Source organism: Podarcis vaucheri, assembly GCF_965113315.1.
Source record: "Podarcis vaucheri genome assembly, chromosome: 10".
NCBI lineage: Eukaryota > Metazoa > Chordata > Lepidosauria > Squamata > Lacertidae > Podarcis > Podarcis vaucheri.
Window position 1 is genome coordinate 15,031,560 of NC_138748.1, and position 21,925 is coordinate 15,053,484.

Below are 21,925 nucleotides of genomic sequence, written 5' to 3' on the forward strand. Positions count from 1 at the left end.
CATCCTGTCACCCGAAGCGAGAGAGTGGTGCGGGGGAAAAAATCCTGCCCGGGCAACCTGGGCGAGCCTGCAGTTGCAAGCAGATGCCTGCAGATGGAACCTGTTCACCAAGGCAGCAATGCACCCAAAAGGGGACGAGGGAAGCGCAGCGCATCGGGAACCATGGGAAACAGACGCGGCGGCGGATTCCCTCCAGGGCCGCTTTCCGGAGAGATCAGAGAGGGAAACATCCGATTCAGGAGGAAGAGGCGACCCGGCGGCTTTCCTCCGACGAGAGGGGGCGCCATCGGAGCAGAAGGCTCCGACGCGCGGCGCTGGGAGACTAGCGCCCCTTCCTCGGACGGTTGGGCTTGGACAGCCAGCCGGAGGCAACTCCAGGCAGCGAAGAGGAGGCCTTGCAAAGTTTGATGGGCAGCCTGCGTCCGCCGTCGGGCTTCCCCCGGCGGAAGAGCCCCGAGCGAGTTCTAGAAGGGGCTGCTTAAGACCTGGGCGCGCTGTGACGCCTGGAGCGCTAGCGACGCGCGTCGCTTAATGAGTGCACTCGCGCGCGCGCGCTCACACATAGACACACAACTCGGGGAAAGGGAGGCTCGCTTGCTCCTCCCGCCCCGCTTCCCTTGACTGACTCGCCTTCCTTCAAGAGAAGCCGCAGTTCATACCCACACATTCCTGATTAGCCCCCACCTCCGCAACCGAGCCCTAAACTGGCTCTTCCTTTCCAATAAAACCCGGTGGAAACAGTTCTTGTCCTGCGCGTTTGTGGTGCCAAATTAAGGGGGGGGGGAGCAGGGGGGGTCGGGAGAGAGAAAGCGTGTGCGCAGGAAAGCTTTGCAGGGGAAAGGGGGCGGGGGGGAGAGACTAGATCCTGCTGTGATCTTTCCGATCCACATTAAAAAAAAAATGAGGGCGGAGAGAGCGCGGAAGAAAGAGGAAGGATTCTCCGATGCAACCGGCTCTGGGAGCTTTCCGCTGTGTTGGGAAGGCTGCGGCATTTCAGGAGTGACTTCGGTTTGGGCGCTCGAAAACTACCCCCCGAGTGTGTGTGTGTGCGAGAGAGAGAAGAGGCGGGGAGCAGAATTGGCCGGGATTGGGCTGGGCTGCGGTGGGGGAGGTGGGGGTGTTGCGAGAGCGACGGAGCTTCCCCGACTATCTCCCCGCCGCCACCTCTTGCCCGTGGCCAGGCTGAACGTCTGATAAGAGGTGGATTAGGAGGGGAGTTGAGAGACAGACCAATAGCTGCTGCCAGTGGGAGTATTTTGTGATTCACATGTAAGAGGCTCGGGAATCGCTGCCTCCTCCTTTCTTTCAGCACCAAGAACAGCTACAAGTGCAGCTCCTCGCTCGCTCGCTTGCTTTTGCTTCCCCCTCCTCGGAAAAGCCAGGCAACGTGCACGCAAATGGAGCCGCAAGAAGGCGCCCCGAGGGCTCCTCTCCAGCCCGGGTGAGTGAGCGAGCCGGGACCCCGCACCCTACCCCGTCTGCAACTTCGCGACGGGAGCGCATGCATCAAGTTGACCCGGAGTTGGGAGCCAGGGGACTGGATCCCCGGCTGCTTTGATCGCTCTGCCACAAGCCACCCGGGGCCGAGGCGCCCCGGAGTCTCCCTCCGGCTCCTTCCCGAGAAGTTCGAGGGCGCGGCGATGGAGGAGGCTGGCACCACTGCCCCGGCGCTTTGCAGCCCTGCCGGGATCGCCGGATCTCCCGCGGGGGGCGGGGAGCGGGCCGAGGGGGCGGGGAGTCGCTTGAAGAGAGAGGTTGGTGGGCTGAAATTACCTAATCCTCTCTCCCTACCCGGGCGCCGCCGCCGCCGCCTATTAATTCCACCACTGACCCCCGCCGCTCCCCGCGCGATGGAGCTGCAAGTCTTGCCGAGCGATTGGGGGAATCGAGGTAGCTTTATTATTATTATTATTATTATTATTATTATTATTATTATTATTATTATTTATTAGGCTGAATGCAGTGTGTATGTGGGAGGGGAGGATGAGAGGAATGGTATCAAGGGAAATGGGAGGGGGGTGCAATCCAGGAGGGGCAGGAAGAAGAGTGATGCGTGAATGCAAGTTGTGTGGGGGTTTTTTGGGTGGGGGGTGTTGAGAGAAATCCGACTTGCTCGCCAGAGGAGCTGCCGGGGTTTGTTTCTGTAGCACTTGGTGGAGCTTTCGGACCTGGAAAGACACCTGATGGGGAGCTGGGGAAGGAATTGGCAACGTGAAGGGGCAGTGATCAAACAGGCGTCTTGTGCCTGGTGCAAGGATGAAATCCGAACACACACACAGAGCTCACACCCCGGTTTCGACCCCCTTTTTATTTATGGTTCCTCACCACCATCTGCTGATTTATTTATTTTTTAAATTGCATATGGCTTTCAGTCCTGAAGACTTTTTTTTATTTGCTTTTTAAAATGCGCCTGTTCCCCTGGATTTAATCCGGAGTTATAAACCATTCCTAGGGGGGCGCGGGAGCACTTGGGGGCTGCCCCCGAACTTTCCTTTGAAAGCTATGCAAAGCGGAGCTTGGCGAAAGTCCTCCCAGCGCGATTTCTTCCTCTGATCTCAGGATTTAAATTTAAGCAGCTTGATCCACTTCCTCCTTGAACCTCCACCCCCCCCACCACCTCACCGTCGCCCGGAGGAAGGAAGTGGAGCTTTTAAGGCTCTTGGAGATCAGCAAGCCCACCCTACTGTGGAGAGAGGGGGGGGGAGAGGTCCCTTGAGGCTTCTTCAAGCTGGTAAAATCGCTCAGGATTGACCCGTGTGCCTCTGCGTGTAAATTGTAAGCTGGGGGGGGGTATTCTAGCTGTCAGATTGTGCAGGACATAACAGAAGCCCCTGGGAGCCCTCACCAATTGATTCCCCAGACTTGTATTTCAGAGGAGGGGGGGAAAGAGGAAGCTCTCTTGATGTCTCTCCAAAAAAGAAAGAAAGAAAAAAGCTATTTATAGAAAAGAATATGAGATGTCTGCTAATGGAATCTCATCTCTTTTGGAGATGTCTAATCTGTCCTTTTTTTTTAAGGCAGGTATTTTAAAGACAAGTGGGTAAATGGATCACATTGCAAACACATGCCTCCAATAACCATTTCAAACTATCAAGAGCAATTATGGATTTAGGAGAGCAGTAAGGCCAAGCCGGCACACTGACATTTGCCATTACAAGCAAGCTCGGGGGTTGAAATTCCTCACTAAAAAAGGATGTTACATTACTACAGAGGGATTTCTATGCAGAGGGAAGCAATTGCAGTTCTTCCTTTCTTTTTAAGGAGACAGGGCTGTGGCAGTTGCATCTGAGCACATATGCACACACAGGACATTTGGGAAGACTCAAACGCTGCATGCCTTGTGAACCTGCTTTTTTAAGAGAACGAATGAAGCCATTTCATTCTAACATTTCAAAATCTACAAAAGACTGGACTGCAGTGAGAGATAGCGGAAGGGTTGCTGCTCACCCTTTGGCGGCAAAATACTCCACCTCCCCTTGGCAGTCTTCCAATTAGGGCTGAAATTCCTTTGGTGCAGAAGGAAATTGTGTGGGGACAAGTAAAAAGGCCAGACAGAACTCAGCCGTCAACAGAGGGCACCCGCCTGAGTGCATTTACTAGCTAGATAGCAGCAGGTTTTTGTGTGATTTTTTAAATGGAAAGTGGTAAATCCTGCGTGCTGATTGAACTTCTGGGCCTCCCAGTCTTAAAGCTGTTTGCTTGGAAGGACACCCCATAGATGTCAGGGGAACTCACCTTGATCCCCTGCAATGAACGGCTACTGTTAGAATGCACTGCAAATATGAATGGAAGATGAGTATAAGTTCTGGGAATGAAAGTGCGGCCAATTGTTTGGGATGAAACTGACTCTGAGAGGTGAGAGGAAGGGAAGCTGGAATACAATGGCAGGCAATGTTTGATTCAGCCAAAGGTATGGAGAGTTGGCAGAGCCAGCGAAAGTTGCTCTTTGGCAGCTTTTCCTGGGTGAAATTGGCAGCCAGACAGGCAGTAGCCTGATCAGACAGTGACCTTGGCAGCATTAGGGCATTAATGTTCACTTTTGGACGAACAGACCTCCAGCATCTCCAGTGCGTTAGGTGAAAGGAGGCCCAGCCTCCTGAGATGAGATATGTGTCCTGTTCCATCCCCCCTCTTTCACGGTCCTCCGACAAATGCATTTATGACAGCCAGCGTGAGGAAACTCCTCCTCTGTTTTTCATGTTTGTTCTCCACTCTTCCGATCGGAGTATTTTGGGTCACTGATGCAGAACAGGAACTTCCAATAAACTGGAGCTGCAGCAATCTGTTGGCCAGAGCAATGCCTCCTCCAGGCTAATTTGGAAAGTCTGCTTGCATTTCACAAAGGAGACCGGGGATGGGAAGATTTTGCAGTTGAAGGATCAGTGAAGCACAGAGAGGAGCATTGTAGCTCTCTCTCTGTACCCCAGTTTCTCAACTCGTTGGGAAGATTTCTCCCCTTTTCTGGCTGTCTTTAATTTAACAAAAACCAGAGGGGCAGAGGATCAGTGCAGAATATTTTAAAAAGAGAGTGCAGCTGTGTTCAGTGAGGAGCTGATTTTCCCAGATAGTGTAGGAACAGGCTTATTTGAAATACTGTGGAAGCATTTTAAGAGTCCCCCCCCCCCGATGGAAAACATGTTCTAGAACTGATGCTGGTAAGAATGGCTGTTAGCATTTACACTGCTTTTAGCATTCCTTACAAGAATTATGTAGGATAGTTAAATTCTCAATGCATTGTCAGCAGGGGCTTAGAGACCGTGATTTGCCTCCAGTCACCCACTAAATGGATGGCAGCTGATATGTGAACTGGGGGCTTCCCAGATCACACTCTCAGCTGTCAGCATGGTGCCAGGTTTTTGATTAGGACCACGAACTTGGGAGAAGCCCATCTATTTAGTCTTGCTCCCAGCCCAGTGCTGGATCTAAAATACAGGATACAACTACTCAAACCCTGAACTACCGCTGTCTAACCTCTCTCCTTCATTATCTCCAGCAAAACAGAGCCCACCACCTCCCAAGTCAGTCTTTCCTGCTATCACATAACTCTTGCCATTAGGAAGCATCTCCTCATGTTTACTCATTTTGGGGGAAATGAGCGAGCGAGGGAGAGTTTGGCCTTGCAAATCGTTATGTGCCTTGATAAAGAAGGATGGTTTTGAGGAAGACCTGGTCCTGTAATGATAAGTTGTGAGATAAAGGGACCCGCCTTCTGCTAGTCCCAGGACTGGACCTTGCCAACAGCTGATCATTTGCCTTTTATAGTTGTGTGTGCGGAGGTATGAAACTGTATTAGCCGGCAGTTGAATTCTCAGACTTGGTCAGGCTTAGAGCTGAGACACTGAAATAAACGGCTCTCTTCTGGACACTACTCTGGATACTTTTTCCATGTGGCACCTCAAACAGGGCAGTAAATGGCAGCCAAAACTATTGAGAAGGGGCTGGAATATGTTCCCTAGGAAGAAAGGCTGCAATGTCTGGAGATCTGTAATTTCCGGGGGGGGGGGGTGATGATAAGGGGGGTGATGTTATAAGCACAGTGTGAAGAAGGGAGATGGAGAGATTGGTAATAGTAAGTTAACTGTACCTGTAATACACACCCTGGCTGGTTTCAGGCATTAGATCACAGGGACTAACTTTCCTTAGATGTAGCAACAGCCAAAATTCTTAATGTAGCCAAGAGACATTCATTGCTGAAGGTGTCCCACACTTTCTGCTGACAGTTTTCCAGCCTGTTAGCAGCAGCGTTCAGCAACACCCACTGCTGTCCACAAAAACCTGTTGCCACCATTTGTCCAGAACAGCTTTCTTAGAAACACCCCCCCAAAACAGCTTTTCATGACATTGGGTGTCTCATTGCTCCCAAAAGCAACCCTTTCCCCTGTACTATGATTTACCTAATCAAAATCCCCTTCCCACTTCAAGAGTTGTTGGCAGTACCACAGGGAGGAAAAAGGGATACTTCTATTTCCCCCTCTGCCAGGATAAAAGCACTCAGGTAGCAATTTAGACCAAGGAATTTAGATATGTGGAAAAGGTTCTCCTCATCCTCTGTTGCACTCATCTGCTTCTTGCATGTTTTCCAAAGGCATCTGGTTGGCCACTGGGAGAACAAAGTGCTGTATAAGTCTGGCTTTTAGCCTGATCTAGCAGAGCTCTTGTTATGTTTGTGGGTGGCAGACCACTATGATCTCCGGATTGAGCAAGTGTCAGAATTTAATAAATGCTTGGGGAGTTAACACCAGGAAATTGCTAGACCCATGTGTATTAAGCTGTGTACTAGACACATCTCTAACCCACCTGGAATCAGCATGTGTTAAAAGCTCCTGTGATTTAGCCTGGGGTAATGCACCATTAGGACAACCAAAGATCAAAGGAACTCTGCACGAGATGCCCAGTGAGTGGGGCTTCGCCCTACAGATAAAGCCAAGAGCTTAGCGTGGACAGGGGTAGCAGCAACAGAAGCCATGTGAGCTGGAAGCTGAGGTCTGTTCGAATCCAGGGCTGCAGCTATAGGGGAAGCAAGACCCTCTTGGAGTGTCAGTGCTGGGAGCCCCTTCATCATAGGGTCAGGTTGTATATATGTATATATCTTTATATATCATAAAGATACCACAGTCCCCACTGTGCCTTTCCCCCAAAAGAGAGCACGGACCCTGGGTAAGCACACCTGGAACCCCTGGTATCTTGCAACGCTTGGAGATTGGGGTGGCATGCAACAATATGTTCTTATGTTGTGTTTAGTGGTGTTGCTTTGATCAAATATGGAGTTCTCACACCTATCAAGACACCCATATAACATGTCATTTGGCATTCACCAAGTTTTTAGCAACAGAGCTGGTAAAATATTGGTGAACTATGTAGTTAGGATGAATAATTCACATCTCTGTCTTTGCAGAGCTTGGAGAAGGGGAATCAACCATTCCCACTTGCTGTGTATATTTAGACGACAAATCCAGGCTGAGTAGCGTTACTGGAATCCTCTCAGATAACACTGCTACCACTGCCATGATACTCTCCCAGAAGCAAGCAGTATTTGGGGACTAATTTAAGGAGCTTGGGTAGATTTGTTGTCTAAGTGTCCATGATTGACCGGCGTATTTGTCCTTCAGCCTAAGTTAGTCACATCAGCCCGCATTTCTGTGGGGCATTACAGCACCCCTTTGGGCACCAAGGCTTTCTGTTGCGACTGTTGCAGAAAAGTTGTCTGTGTTGCTTTGAGAAGTACTTTCTGCAGCATTGATTGTGCACTAGAGCTCTGAGCTAAAGTGTGTTCAGCTACCTATATCGCTCTGTTGACAGGATGTGCCTGGAGGGGGAATGGAAAGAGTTTGTATTTTAAAAATGGTGCCCCCAATACACACAGACATTGCAGGTTTTTTCTTCCAATTCTGTATTTATAAAGTTTTTGAACTGCAATGGAATTATACTTGAATCACCCAGAACATTTAATTTTTTTTTTTTTAAAAAAAACCTTTTGGTCACCACTAAACTGGTTTTTCAGGATTTGCTTATTCCAGCACACCATGCTCGGCTGTACTTGTTTTTTAATTAATAAAAATTATATACTGCTTAACTGAGATTGCTAAGCAGTTTACATAAAATATAACAAGATCTTTAGGAAAAAAAGTCCTGTATCACCACATTATAATCAAGACCTCAAAGTGTGTTTATTCACATTTTTCATGTCTCATCTATGCAATCAGCCCAATTTCTAGAGGGCTTTCTATAACTCTTTGTATAGGAAGATCAGTGTGATTTAAGAATTAAGTCTCAGTTCATCTGGACAATTTTCTTATTCTGAATACTATTAGTATTCCCCATGTGGTTTCTTTACACACACACACACACACACACACACACACACACACACACACAGTGTCTCCCAAGCTGGGACAAATCTTGTGTCTCCTTGCATCATTTGATACATTGAGATTTTGTTGTATTTTTACATATGTTTTCCTCATTTAAGCCATTATCTCTTTGCCTGAGAGATAGCAAAATAAGAATGTGCTGGGCAATGGCGTTCTTAAAACAAAACATTTACATTTTATGTCCTCTTCTATGCATCTCATTTAAAATGACAATACAATGGTGGTGGTGTTTTAATGCCCCGATATTCTATTTTTTTTTAACCAGTAGAGATCAGCTGTCAGAACACGACCAGTTTCAGTATTCTGTATAGAAACAAAATGGATCACTGAACTGTGTTGCCCAAACAGGCTTGACCTTGCTTTGAAACGGAATCAAAAATAATGAGTGTGAAGTGGTTTGTAACTCTTGTCTCCACCTTACTTTCATTTCGCATCAGTAGTGTGCCAGGTACCTTACAGAATAAAGATATGAAATCATATCTGTTTGGAGTTGGATAAGGTGGGTTTGGTTGCTTAAGCATTATACGTGGGGCTGCCTCTGAAGACAGTTCAGAAACTTCAGCTGGTGCAGAATTTGGCAGCCAGGTTGCTCACTGGGACAAGGTGGTTTGAGCATATTACATTGATCCTGACCCAACTCCACAGGCTGCCAATTGGTTTCGTGGCCCAATTCAAAGAGTTGCTTTTCACCTATAAAACCTTAAATGGCTCAGGACCATAAGACCTCAAGGACCGCCTCTCCTCATATGAACTGACCCAGACGCTGTGATCATCCTCTGAGGCCCTTCTTCATGTGCCCTCTCCATGAGAGCGGGTGGCGCTGTGGTCTAAACCACTGAGCCTCTTGGGCTTGCTGATCAGAAGGTTGGTGGTTTGAATCCCCATGACAGAGCGAGCTCCTGTTGCTCTGTCGCAGCTCCTGCCAACCTAGCAGTTCGAAAGCACACCAGTGTAAGTAGATAAATAGGTACCGCTGCAGCGGGAAGGTAAACAGTGTTTTTGTGTGCTCTGGTTTCTGTCACGGTGTTCCGTTGCACCAGAAGTGGTTTAGTCATGCTGGCCACATTACCCAGAAAGCTGTGGAGAAACGCCAGCTCCCTCGGCCTGAAAGCGAGGTGAGTGCCACAACCTCATACAGGGCTGTCTTAAGCATATGCAGCACTTAAGCATATCCACCCCCCCCAGGTTGCCCAGTCCCAGGGTGCTAATGGTTTGTTGTGGTTTTTTATGTTGGTTTATTTGGGTGTTTTTATCCTGTATTTTTACACTGTGATCTGCCATGTGATCTTCAAATGAAAGGCAGTATACGATTTTAAGAAATAATAGAATTGTCAAATTGGAAGGGACCTTGGAGGTCATTGGTCCAACCCCTGCTCAGCGCAGGATCTGCAGTTGCAGCATCCTTGAGAGATGGCTGCCCATCCTCTCCTTCAAGAACTCCAGCAAAGGAGAGACTTGATTTGCAGCATCCTAGGGGGATCAAGTAATACAGGCATGAGCAAACAAATCCTCTTTAACAGCCCTCATATGGGAGTGCAGAGTTTTCTCAAGTCAAGTTGTGCAAGGGCCAAACCCTCCCTATTTGTATTCATCGGAGTGCAGTCGCTATAAACAAAACTCCCTGCAGTCTTCTTACCAAAATGAACCCGGTACTTTGCACGGAACTAGCATTGTGATGCATTATTTAGAGTTCATTAATATAAAGTACACTACAGCTGACACTGGCGACTTCTGTAAGAAGTAATGAGCTTGTAATAAGAATAATGACTAGTCCCATTAGCCTCTTCTTTCTCCCTACTCTTTCTATTGTCAACATGGAATCGCATGCTGAGCATGAACTTAACTCTGGCCACGTATAGGAAGATGAGGCCATTCCTGCGCATTGCTAGTCACGCCTAAGTCCAACTGACACCAAGCACAACTTGTAGACGTTGAACTGCAATGAGGACTGCAGTCCACAGTAACCAGTGAGAGCAAGATTGGCAGAAGCCACCCTTTCTTACCTTCCAGCAGAACACCATTTAGTTTCTTCCTTTGTTCATATACAGAGCAATGGCTTTTCTAGCATTAGAGCAACAGTCTGTAATCTGTTTGGGGGAAAGGCCCACCTTTCACTCAAACTGCTAAAATATCCTAGGCTGGTTGTCCATTGCTACTAAAACGGCATTTACACATGAGTAGATTTCTCCAGAGTGGCTCCGTGCATTTGAATCCACATCTCATTGAAAGCAATGCCATGACCAATGCAAACACCACAGCTATATGCATGATCCCATGTGCATCGGAATGTGCGTCTGGTTTATGCTTGTGGTTCCTAATACAGAAGCTTGCTTATGTAGGAGGAGCTCCTCTGTTCTGTTGGATTAGGACATCTCTTTGTGAGTTTTTTCTCCTCCCACTTATATAGCCTTCCTCTTTTGTTTCTCCTTTCTGAAACAAACTTAAAATGCTTGTCTGCCAGTGGTTCAACACACTCCTGGGCCATGTCCGCACCATACAATTTAAGCACCACTTTAAACAGTCATAGCTTCTTCCCCCAAGGAATTCTGGGAGCTGTAGTCTGTTGAGCTGTCAGAAGAGTCCACTTCCTCTTGGAGAGCTATTAATTCTTGGAGTTCCCTAAGCTCTCAGCACCCTTAACAAACTACAGTTCCCAGAATTCTTAGGAACCGTGACTTTTTAAAGGGATATCATAGAGCTTTAAAGGTATAGTGTGAATGTGGTCTAGGTGACACTTCCTGCCTGTAGGTCACAACATACCAGCTGAAGATAAATGCATTAGTGTATCTGCGTGCTTATGCAACACAATGTAATTTAGATCCACTATGTAGACTCAAGGTATTCTGATCATGCACATTCAGTAAGTGACATGCAAATCTAGGCATGCTTTCTGTATTTATTTAATATGTGGACACTGGCTGAAACTATACATAAAAAAAACAACCCACACAACTCTGATAACTTGGGAATACAGTTAGATTAATTCAGATTTATAGCTACAGGAGCGAGGTTTTATTTTGAATAAGAATTCTGACTATGAAAGGAGGCTGTCTGGATTTATAGCACAGCAGGTCAATATTTTTTCATTTGTCTAAAGTGCATTGATAACAATGAAAACAAATGTTTATGAAATTATTTCACTGTTAGCTTCAGGAGTTCAGACGACTGCATTTGTATTACTGTAATATTTAATATTAATCAATAGAGCAAAAGTGATGTGGTTTGAATAAGCCAAGCCAGGGAGTCTAATGAAAGCTTTTACTTATTCAATGACATAAAGAGCCTAAAAGTAATTCAGTGCAATGTAATTTTCATTGCATTGGACTGTGACGTAGTCTAAAAATAATGCATTATAAGCAATTCATTTTCTATTTCCCAGACAGGTTTTAGCCATTAACAGCAATGAATCAGATGTCCCCTTGTTTTAGGCAGTGGAGAGTGATCTAACCCTTTGATGCACAAGCATCAAACGTGTATGTAGTACTTTATTCTGCTTGTGGGATTTCTTTATGCTTCCACACGCTATAAATGTCCCTACGTTTATAGCGTGTGGAAGCATAAAGAAGTCCCACAAGCAGAATAAAGTACTACATACACATTTTGATGCTCATACATCAAAGAGTTAGTTCACTGCCTGCTGTTGAAGATGGGACATGTGATTCATTGTTGCTGGTGGTGAAAACCTGTATGGAGAACAGAAAATGAATTACTTACAACACATTGTTTCTGGGAATACGTCACAGTCAAGTGCAATGAAAATCACATTCCTCTGAATTACTTTAGCTCCCTTATGTCATTAAATAAGTAAAAGCTTTGATCTCATGGCCATCCTGGCTGTATGACAACAATGTCATATTATGGAATCCCTGAAATAGCTGCTGGATATTAGCTTATTATACTTCCCCAGTGTAGTTACAGAGTGCCAGGCTAGGAGGCCCTGGTAGACCACAGTTCAAATCCTCACTCGGCCGCCAAGCTCACAAGGTTGCCTTGGGCCAGTCGCAAGTCTCTCAGCCTAACCTGCCTGGCAGGGTGGTGGTTGTTGTGAGGAAAAATATGGGGAGACGGAGAGCCATGTTAAGGTGGAATAGAGAAATAATAAATAAAACTGACTGCAGAGAAGAAGAAGAGGAGTTTGGATTTGATATCCCGCTTTATCACTACCTGAAGGAGTCTCAAAGTGAGACTACTTAGACCAACAGTGATACCTGTCCAACAACATAGTCCTTTAAATAAGTTGGGCGCTTGGAAACTCTGCCAGACTGCCGGGGACTGGTAGCCAAGTCCGGAGGGCCACACAGTTCTCGCTGAGGCTGTGGTGCGACCCTAGGTGGCGTTGGAACCAACTCCCCTGGATCCGCTGCTGTGGGTGGAGCCTCCGCAAGTGGAGTGGTCTGAGTCTGTTCTGAAAGGGCTTGGTTCGGCTCCATGCTTGCAGTTCGCGAGGGAGGTGTAGGTGGGGCCTCGCCATCTGTACGTGTCTCTTCTGGAGCCACAAGCGCAGTTGGGGGCACCTCGGTAATGGGAGCATCCATCCATCCGTATTTTCAGCAGGTAGAGTGGCGATCTCTCCAGGACCAGAGCCTGAACAGCAACAGAGCCCAGCACATGTGAACAGAGGGAGCTGGAGAACGAGCCTCTGCTTCTTGCAAACACCCTCCAACATGTGGTATGGTGGATCAGGGTTCCTGACTGCATAATCTTAATGAGTTTGATATTTATCTATATTCAAAGCTGTACATGCATGCTGTTGGGGGAGAGCTTTGGTCTTGAAAGCCAGCACAGCACAAACACACACACACACACACACACTCACACCTGTTGCTGCTTTGCTACAACTGATTCTTTGCAACGTTACCTTGATTGAATAGCTCCATAGGCTCCACATTTTTCTGAAAGATTACTCAGAAGTAAATGGCCTCGGCCCAGTATACCTGAAGGAACGTCTCCACCCACATCGCTCTACCCAGACACTGAGGTCCAGTGCTGAGGGCCTTCTGGCAGTTCCCTCACTGCGAGAAGCCAAGTTACAGGGAACCAGGCAGAGGCGCCCGTCCTGTGGAACGCCCTCCCATCAGATGTCAAAGAGAACAACTACCACCAGACTTTTAGAAGACTTTTAGAAGGCAGCCCTGTTTAGGGAAGCTTTTAATGTTTGATGCATTACTGTATTTTAATATTTTGTTGGAAGCCACCCAAACTTGTTTTGTGGTGCAGTGGCTAAGAGCGGTAGTCTCGTAATCTGGTGAACCGGGTTCGCTTCCCCGCTCCTCCACATGCAGCTGCTGGGTGACCTTGGGCTAGTCACACTTCTCTGAAGTCTCTCAGCCTCACTCACCTCACAGAGTGTTTGTTGTGGGGGAGGGAAGGGAAATGAGAATGTTAACCACTTTGAGTGTCCAAAATGGCTGCCATGGTCTTGTGAGAAAAACAACAACGAGATGTCCCAGTTTTTCTGGGACTGTTGACGGGTATGCAAGTATGGGGTCATCACTGAGATGGTTTTGTGTAAAACCTACCAGTCTCATTGATCCTGATGAAGGGCCTACAAACAAGGGCTTCTGAGGCTGATATTAAGGCCTGGCTCTAATATTCATAGGGGTGTAGGAGGTCCTTCAAATATATTGCTGGTTTTTACACTCCTCATGCCGATACAGGGCCCTACACCTGGTTCCTAACATTCATACAGAAAATGGGGGTGCTTGAAGGAATAGGGGAGATCACAAAGTCACAGGAGTCTTGCTTTCAGCGTGCTAGAAAAATAACCTGCTTCCTCCAAGTTCCTCTTTCCAGTCACTTCTAAGTTCATTCAGTGAAAAAGTAATACGAGAGCTTTCATTAGCACATCATATTTTGCTTCTTGGGGCATACTTGCATACCTGTCAACAGTCCCAGAAAAACTAGGACATCCCATTTTTTTCTCGCAAGAGCATGGCAGCCATTTTGGGCATTGTGATCTCGCATGATTTCACCCCGTTTTTGGAGGGGCATGATCTTGTGAATCACCCCAAAACATGCATCATCATCATCATCATCATCTATACTCTTGCATCTTTAATTTCAGATTTTGACATTTAAATATGAGGTGCATTAAATGATGTGTATAGCAAGATCTACTTTTGCCATTCTTCAAGAGCTGTGTTAAAATTCTGAAGCAGGCATATCCCCTGTTTATAATGGGAACCAATGACTCAGCATATGCAATAATCTAATACCCGGGAATTACTGTTAACTGTAGATACTGTTTTTATTGGAGTCTATTCTACCTGGAGACACTATCCAATAAATGTAAGGCTGATGTCCAGTGTTTTGAGGTTAAGGGTGACTCATAATCAGCAGGGCCAAATTTTGCTTTCTGAGTTACACAACTATAAATCTAGATGGATATATATTTAAGCCACTGAAGCTACTTTAGACTTACTTATATGGAACTAAGAGCAGAGAGTGTCCTAGTCGCTCGTCTCGAGGAACCTGAATAGAACAGAATCTGTACAGATTTATACCTTGAGATGTGCCAAGAAGGCCAGTTTGATGGTATCTGGTGTCCTGTAAATCTTAGACTCACAGAGGCTTAACCTAAGCCAAATAATAGGAGGGAGAATGGTGCTATCCTTAAAAATAAAATATATATTTTTTAAAAAAGCCTTGTGCTTCACACAACCCTGATCCCTGATACTTCTAATAGGTACACTCTCTCGTTCACACTGCTTCTCTATGTTTCATTTTCAAGTCTTTATTTTGGTATCACAGTGAGATATTTTTACTGTGAACACAGGAGATTTCAGCCTGACTCATTTTCACAGGTTTTGAAACACTCATCCGTTTATACTTCTCCTGTTAGGTCTATGCCCTAATAAGTTTTAACTGGTGGAATATTCGAAACCCAAACAGGATTCACTGAGAAGTAGTAACCTGGGGAAAAGGTCATGTGGGTGGTTAAACTGTGGGGCCGGGGCATGGAATCACATTTTGGTTGCTTGGTTCATACTTTAGGTTTACATCCTGGATTTGGCTATCAACTGGGCTTTGACTCTGAAATTTGGATATTGTTCTCAGATTCCTAAGAAGTGCAAAAAGGACTGCTTACCCAATCTTGTGGTGGGCAGTGGTTGTGGCCTATTTTAGGAGGCCCCAGTCCCTGGACAGTTAGCCCACAGATTCCCTTGATAGGTAACTCTGCATGTTGCGGATAACCCATTAATCCTGGGCTTGAACCTGTCATGCCTCAGTCCTCCATCAGGAAGCTGAGAAGACTATACAGTGGTACCTTAGGTTACAGACGCTACAGGTTATAGACACTTCAGGTTACAGATGCCACTAACCCAGAAATAGTATCACGGGTTAAGAACTTTACTTCAGGATGAGAACAGAAATATCATGTCAGCAGCGGGAGGCCCCATTAGCTAAAGTGGTACCTCGGGGTAAGAACAGTTTCAGGTTAAGAACAAACCTCCAGAAAGTTCTTAACCTGAGGTACCACTGTACACCCAATGTCTAAGCCGAATCCTACCTACACCTGGAATCAATAAAGTTCTGGCCAATTTTAAAATCCCAGAACATTGTATTGTCCAGTTTATTCACCTTCCTTAGTTGAGGCCTTGCAGTTGCTTCCACGCAGAGCCTTATCATGCCACTGCAGCAACGCTATAAACAGGGGTGCCCAAGCTTTTTTCAAAGAGGGCCATATTTGATATTTGATGAAGTGAACACGCATGAGGGCCACTAAAATTTTAGTGGCAAGAAATTGGGAAAATACTAAAACACCTAATATAGCAGACTGGCAAACATTAATGATAGAATACTTGCAGCTAGCAAAGGTGACGGGAAGAGTTAGAGGCCTAACAAAACAAAAAGTTCACAAGGAATGGAGAATATTTAAATAATATTTGAAGAACCATGGTGTAAAGGGTAATCTCCTGGCAGACCTAGACTGAGCCTTGTAGTATATAAAGGTAATTGACAATTTACATAGAAATATGATAAAGAATAAAAGAAATAAGTAACTGTGAGGTAAAAGTTCATTTAACAGATAACATACAATGAGAATGTTTAGAAGTCTTTTTTAAAAACCTCAACTACTTTTTCTTCTTAATTTTTTTCTTTTTCTTTTTCCCCCTTTCCCCCCCTTTTTTCCCTTTTTTCATAAATTGTAGTGTCATGTGTATTGTGAGGTATACAAAGTATCTTTGCTTCAGTTGCCATCATTTTCTTTTTTGTTACAAACAAAACCAGACAGTGTTGTATAAATGTATATTTTTTTAAAATAATAAAGATTGAATTATAATAATAATAAAAATGCCTGAGGGCTGACCAAAGTTGTTGGCCTTTTTAAAGGAATGAAGTTATTGAGCTTTTTTAGGATTAAAGTGGTTGAGTTTTTTTTACCCCAGGAGATAGACTGCCACAAGGGCCAGATTAAACCAACTGGAGGGCTGGATTAGGCCCCCAAAATGGATTTTGGACATGCCTGTGCTAGAACGTGAGAAGTGATACGGGAAAGATGGATCACAGACCCTCCAAAGTTCCCTATTTTCCAGACAGTCCTAGATTTACAGAAGCCTTTATGGTTTCTGATTTGATTCCAGAATATCCTGCCTTTCCTTAGGACATCCCTATTTTCATCGGAGGGCATGAAGTTCTCCAACCCCTGAGCCATCTGAGGACAGCTCTGTATAGGGAAGCTTTTATGTTTAATGTTTTATTATGTTTTTATATATATTGGAAGCTGCCCAGAGTGGCTGGGGCAACCCAGTCAGATGGGCAGGGTACAAATAATAAAGAAGCTGTTGTTTTGTTGTTGTTGTTGTTGCTGCTATGGAATAGGATCTCCCTATTTCCACCAGAGAAATATTGGAGGGTATGGGATAGCATGATTTCTTCATATGTCTGTGCTGCTCACCCACCGGAAACAGTTGTTGTTGTTTAGTCATTTAGTTGTGTCCGACTCTTCGTGACCCCATGGACCAGAGCACTCCAGGCACTCCTATCTTCCACTGCATCCCGCAGTTTGGTCAAACCTCAATCTTATTAAGGCAGTGGAAGAACACAACCTTAAGTTCTATATCTGTAAAGTGAGGAGAGTGACATCTCTCAAAGAACTATAGATTACCTATAGAGGTAACATAGGGACGCAGGTGGCGCTGTGGGTAAAAGCCTCAGCACCTAGGGCTTGCCGATCGAAAGGTTGGCGGTTCGAATCCTGCGGCGGGGTGCGCTCCCGCTGCTCGGTCCCAGCGCCTGCCAACCTAGCAGTTCGAAAGCACCCCCGGGTGCAAGTAGATAAATAGGGACCGCTTACAAGCGGGAAGGTAAACGGCGTTTCCGTGTGCGGCTCTGGTTCGCCAGTGCAGCGATGTCACGCTGGCCACGTGACCCGGAAGTGTCTTCGGACAGCGCTGGCCCCCGGCCTCTTGAGTGAGATGGGCGCACAACCCTAGAGTCTGGCAAGACTGGCCCGTACGGGCAGGGGTACCTTTACCTTTACCTATAGAGGTAACATAATTAGCAGCCATATACTTAATAACAATAACAATAACAGTAACAATAACAATTTATTATTTATACCCCGCCCATCTGGTTGGGTTTCCCCAGCCACTCTGGGTGGCTTCCAACTGAATATTAAAAACAATACAGCATCAGACATTTAAAAATTCCTTAAACAGGGCCGCCTTCAGTTGTCTTTTAAAAGTAAAATAGTTGTTTATTGCCTTGACATCTTCTGGGAGGGTGTTCCACAGGGCAGGTGCCACTACTGAGAAGGCCCTCTGCCTGGTTCCCTGTAACCTCACTTCTCACAGCGAGGGAACCGCCAGAAGGCCCTCGGTGCTGGACCTCAGTGTCCGGGCTGGACGATGGGGCTGGAGACGCTCCATACAAGATGGCTTCCGTTTTCCTTCAACCATGTTGCATTTCCGTCCACATGGGAAGCCATAATATTGCAGTGGTTTCAATATGGTTTCTTTACACAGTGAGTCCCCTTCCCAAACCCTTGAGGTAGACATAAAGATGAGTCTGCCGCATCAAGCCAGTGGCTCAGCCAGACCAGGATCATGTCCTCACAGTGGCCAGCAAAGATGTCAGGTGGGCCCTGTGATTTGCAGCAAATGGCCTCTGGAGGCTTAATGCCTCTGACAGGGGAGATGGAACAAATAAGGTGATGGCTGTTGAAAGCCTCATCCTCCAGGAATTTGTCCAATCCACTTATACTACAAATACAATTTCATATGATATACAGTTAATTCTTTACAGCCACCCCAAAGTAGCTTTTAGTTTTCAGCTGTGAGCATAAAACCCAAACCTGATGGAAGATTTAGCTTTTATGGCGCTTGATCCTCTAATCTGCCATGCAGGACAAGAAACGGACAGGATCAAGTACTGTTTTTATGGCAGTGTTGAAAGTCCTGGAGTTACGCCGTTTCTAAAAATTCCTAGCAGGAATATTGAATGAGTGAAATAGCGTGGGTCAGTGGAGCAGCGCTGGTGAAATTCATTTCTTCTTTTTTTGTGGGGGGTAATTTTCATTTATTTATTTATTACATTTATACCTCCCATCTTTCCTCCAGGGAGCTCAAGGTGGAATACAGTGGTACCTCAGGTTAAGTACTTCATTCGTTCCGGAGGCCCATTCTTAACCTGAAACTGTTCTTAACCTGAAGCACTACTTTAGCTAATGGGGCCTCCTGCTGCTGCCACACCGCCGGAGCCCAATTTCTGTTCTTATCCTGAAGCAAAGTTCTAAACCTGAAGTACTATTTCTGGGTTAGCGGAGTGTGTAACCTGAAGCGTATGTAACCTGAAGCGTATGTAACCTGAGGTACCACTGTACATAAGTCTCCTCATTCCTACTTTATCCTGTGAGGTAGGTCAGGCTGTGATTGAGTGACTAGCCCAAGGCCTCCTAGTGAGTTCTATGACTGGGTGGAAATTTGAACTTTGTTCTTCCAGGTCCTCATCCGATACTCTTAACTATTATGCTACACTGGCTCTGTAACCCACATTAATAATAAATATCACATCACTGATAATAGAATCATAGAGTTGGAAGAGACCACAAGGGCCATCGAGTCCAACCCCCTGCCAAGCAGGAAACACCATCAGGGCACTCCTGACATATGGTTGTCAAGCCTCTGCTTAAAGACCTCCAAAGTAGGAGACTCCACCACACTCCTTCGCAGCAAATTCCACTGTCGAACAGCTCTTACTGTCAGGAAGTTCTTCCTAATGTTTAGGTGGAATCTTCTTTCTTGTAGTTTGGATCCATTGCTCCATGTCCGCTTCTCTGGAGCAGCAGAAAACAACCTTTCTCCCTCCTCTATGTGACATCCTTTTATATATTTGAAAATGGCTATCATATCACCCCTTAACCCCCTCTTCTCCAGGCTAAACATGCCCAGCTCCCTTAGCCGTTCCTCATAAGGCATCGTTTCCAGGCCTTTGACCATTTTGGTTGCCCTCCTCTGGACACGTTCCAGTTTGTCAGTGTCCTTCTTGAACTGTGGTGCCCAGAACTGGACACAGTACTCCAGGTGAGGTCTGACCAGAGCAGAATACAGTGGCACTATTACTTCCCTTGACCTAGATGCTATACTCCTATTGATACAGCCCAGAATTGCATTGGCTTTTTTAGCTGCCGCGCCACACTGTTGACTCATGTCAAGTTTGTGGTCAACCAAGACTCCTAGATCCTTTTTACATGTACTGCTCTCAAGCCAGGTGTCACCCATCTTGTATTTGTGCCTCTCATATATCACTTCTCATTAAAATAATGCTAAGGGCGTGTGCAGTAAAAAACAAAAAATACAAAACCATTTCAACACCTCCCCCAGTCAAATATACAATAAAAACAATTCACTATGAATTAAATTACAGTAGCCAGTAATCATCATTCCACTGGTGTCAGAAGCCAGGGAAAGCTTTGGGAAATAGATATGTTTGCCATTTTTTTGCCTCACAAAAAACAGATGTAGGCAGAAGAATGAAAGTACAGGACAATGTGGCGGAATAGCAATAAGATTATACAGTCTTTTCCTTAGGAACATGATCGGGCAGAAATTCCCTTATGCTGATGCAGTTTTGCAAACATAAAGGATGTGCATTATCTCAACAGCATGAGCGCTGTGTTTCAAGGCTTATATACCTGCAACCCAAAGGAATAGAATGCAAAGAATAGAATGCAATGCAATGGAACTGTCGGTTCAGACCTTGTTGGGTTGAGCGTCTGCTGTCGCTTCAGCTCTGCTAATGTAATCGCTGCCTTGCTCTCTCAGGGGTAATCATGGAATCATAGAATTGTAGTGTCGGACATCGTAGACTTGTGCCAAAAAGAGACTTGTGAATGAGTTGTGCATCTTTCCACAATACTGGGTAGCATCTGAAGCGGCAGATTTCCCTTCATTCCCCTCTGAGACCCGTGAGCTAAAAGTGCATCTGTGCTTGAAATTCTTCCCGCAGAGGAGATGCTTGAGCCACCCCTTCAGTTGCCCCCTGAAACTAATGTTTCCAAGTAATGGAATGTGTGCATATTGACAAAGAGCAACCAGTTAATATCTTCAGAGGAAATGAAGGGTAAAACCTCAGCAATAAACTCTGTTCCAGAAAATGATAATAGTGTAATAGCAAAATTAAGATAGCTGAACTAAGCAGTTTTCTATATTTCCCCCCTGATATTTCAGGAGTGTCTCCATCTCAGGACATCATCCAAGGATGTGAATTGCTGATCTCCTCCCAGCATCGGATGCTTTTACCCTAATGACAGTCTGCCATCGCTGAAAATACTCCACAAGCAAAGGTAACACATGGAAAAGTTCATCCCAATGGATTCCTTTTGTGAAAGGCTTCTTGAGGACTTTTGTTGAGAAGCAACTACCACCCTACTGTCCTCCTTTTCTACTTACTGCATGGTCCTATCTTCTGATTCATTGGGCACTGATGGTAGCCTTCAGAAGGGGCAGTTTCAAATTGTCCACCTTCACCTCTAGCCAGAGAAGAACCTGGGTCTTGGATTGCAACAACACCTTCCGGAAAAATGGTATACGAGGACAAGCATCTAGTCTCCGGCCACTGTTTCTTCCTACTCGCAGCCAAATTGTGTTGGATGCTCCCGATGATGCGAGGAACTCACGGCCAGGAATATGCCCACTCCATCCGACTCGATGGAGATGTCATCTTGGGGGGACTTTTCCCTGTCCACGCAAAGGGGGAAAGAGGAGTACCTTGTGGGGAGCTCAAGAAGGAAAAGGGGATCCATCGGCTCGAGGCAATGCTATATGCAATCGATCAGATCAACAAGGACCCTGACCTCCTTGCCAATGTCACTTTAGGCGTCCGGATACTAGACACTTGCTCCAGGGACACCTACGCTTTGGAGCAGTCTTTAACATTTGTGCAAGCCTTGATAGAGAAAGACGGGTCCGACGTGAAGTGTGCTAATGGAGACCCACCTATTTTCACAAAGCCGGACAAGATAACGGGGGTTATAGGTGCAGCTGCAAGTTCAGTGTCCATTATGGTGGCTAATATTTTAAGACTTTTTAAGGTAGGTGTGCTTTTAACTCTTCATCTAATGTGCGAAATGTAATGAACGCAAGTAAGAAGCAATCCAGCTGTGGTTTGGGGTATCCCAGCAAGAACATTTCCCCAATATAATACAAACCATAGCTCAAATATTAGGGGGAATAAATTTGTATCCCCCTATTCATATATGTGGTATGTGTTGGAAAATATCTCATATCTTAAATGTGTGTGTGTGTGTGTGTGTGTGTGTGTGTGTGTGTGTGAAAAAGGAAAGGTCTAATGGGGAAAAATGAAGATTGTTGTAGACTGTATATTATTATCAACAAGTGCCATATAGAAATGCACATGACACTTCACAGGACATGCTAATGTCCCTGCCCTGAGAAGTTTACAGTCAAATATCTTCTCTCTTTGGGGAGATGATGGAGAACAGTGATGGGTGTTCAATGACAGTGTAGGCTTGTAGACTTGGTGTAGGGGATGAATAGACTTCACTACATTTATTACTATTACCAAATAAGGTAAAAAGGTAAAGGACCCCT

At 45.7% G+C, this 21,925-nt stretch overlaps 1 protein-coding gene across 3 annotated transcripts in view; it reads left to right on the forward strand.

Moving 5' to 3' along the window:
- The first annotated feature begins 930 nt into the window (after positions 1-930).
- The window catches only part of GRM8 (glutamate metabotropic receptor 8), a 585,307-nt gene continuing 564,312 nt past the window's right edge, over positions 931-21,925 (forward strand). For 2 of the 3 annotated variants that reach the window (XM_082239575.1, XM_082239577.1), the window contains exons 1-2: positions 931-1,441; positions 20,543-21,405. In XM_082239575.1, the coding sequence (XP_082095701.1) occupies positions 20,896-21,405 (510 nt within the window). In that variant the 5' untranslated portion in view covers positions 931-1,441; positions 20,543-20,895. Of the gene's footprint in view, positions 1,442-1,742; positions 1,891-20,542; positions 21,406-21,925 lie in introns of those variants that run through there. The other variant, XM_082239576.1, reaches the window with a different exon arrangement.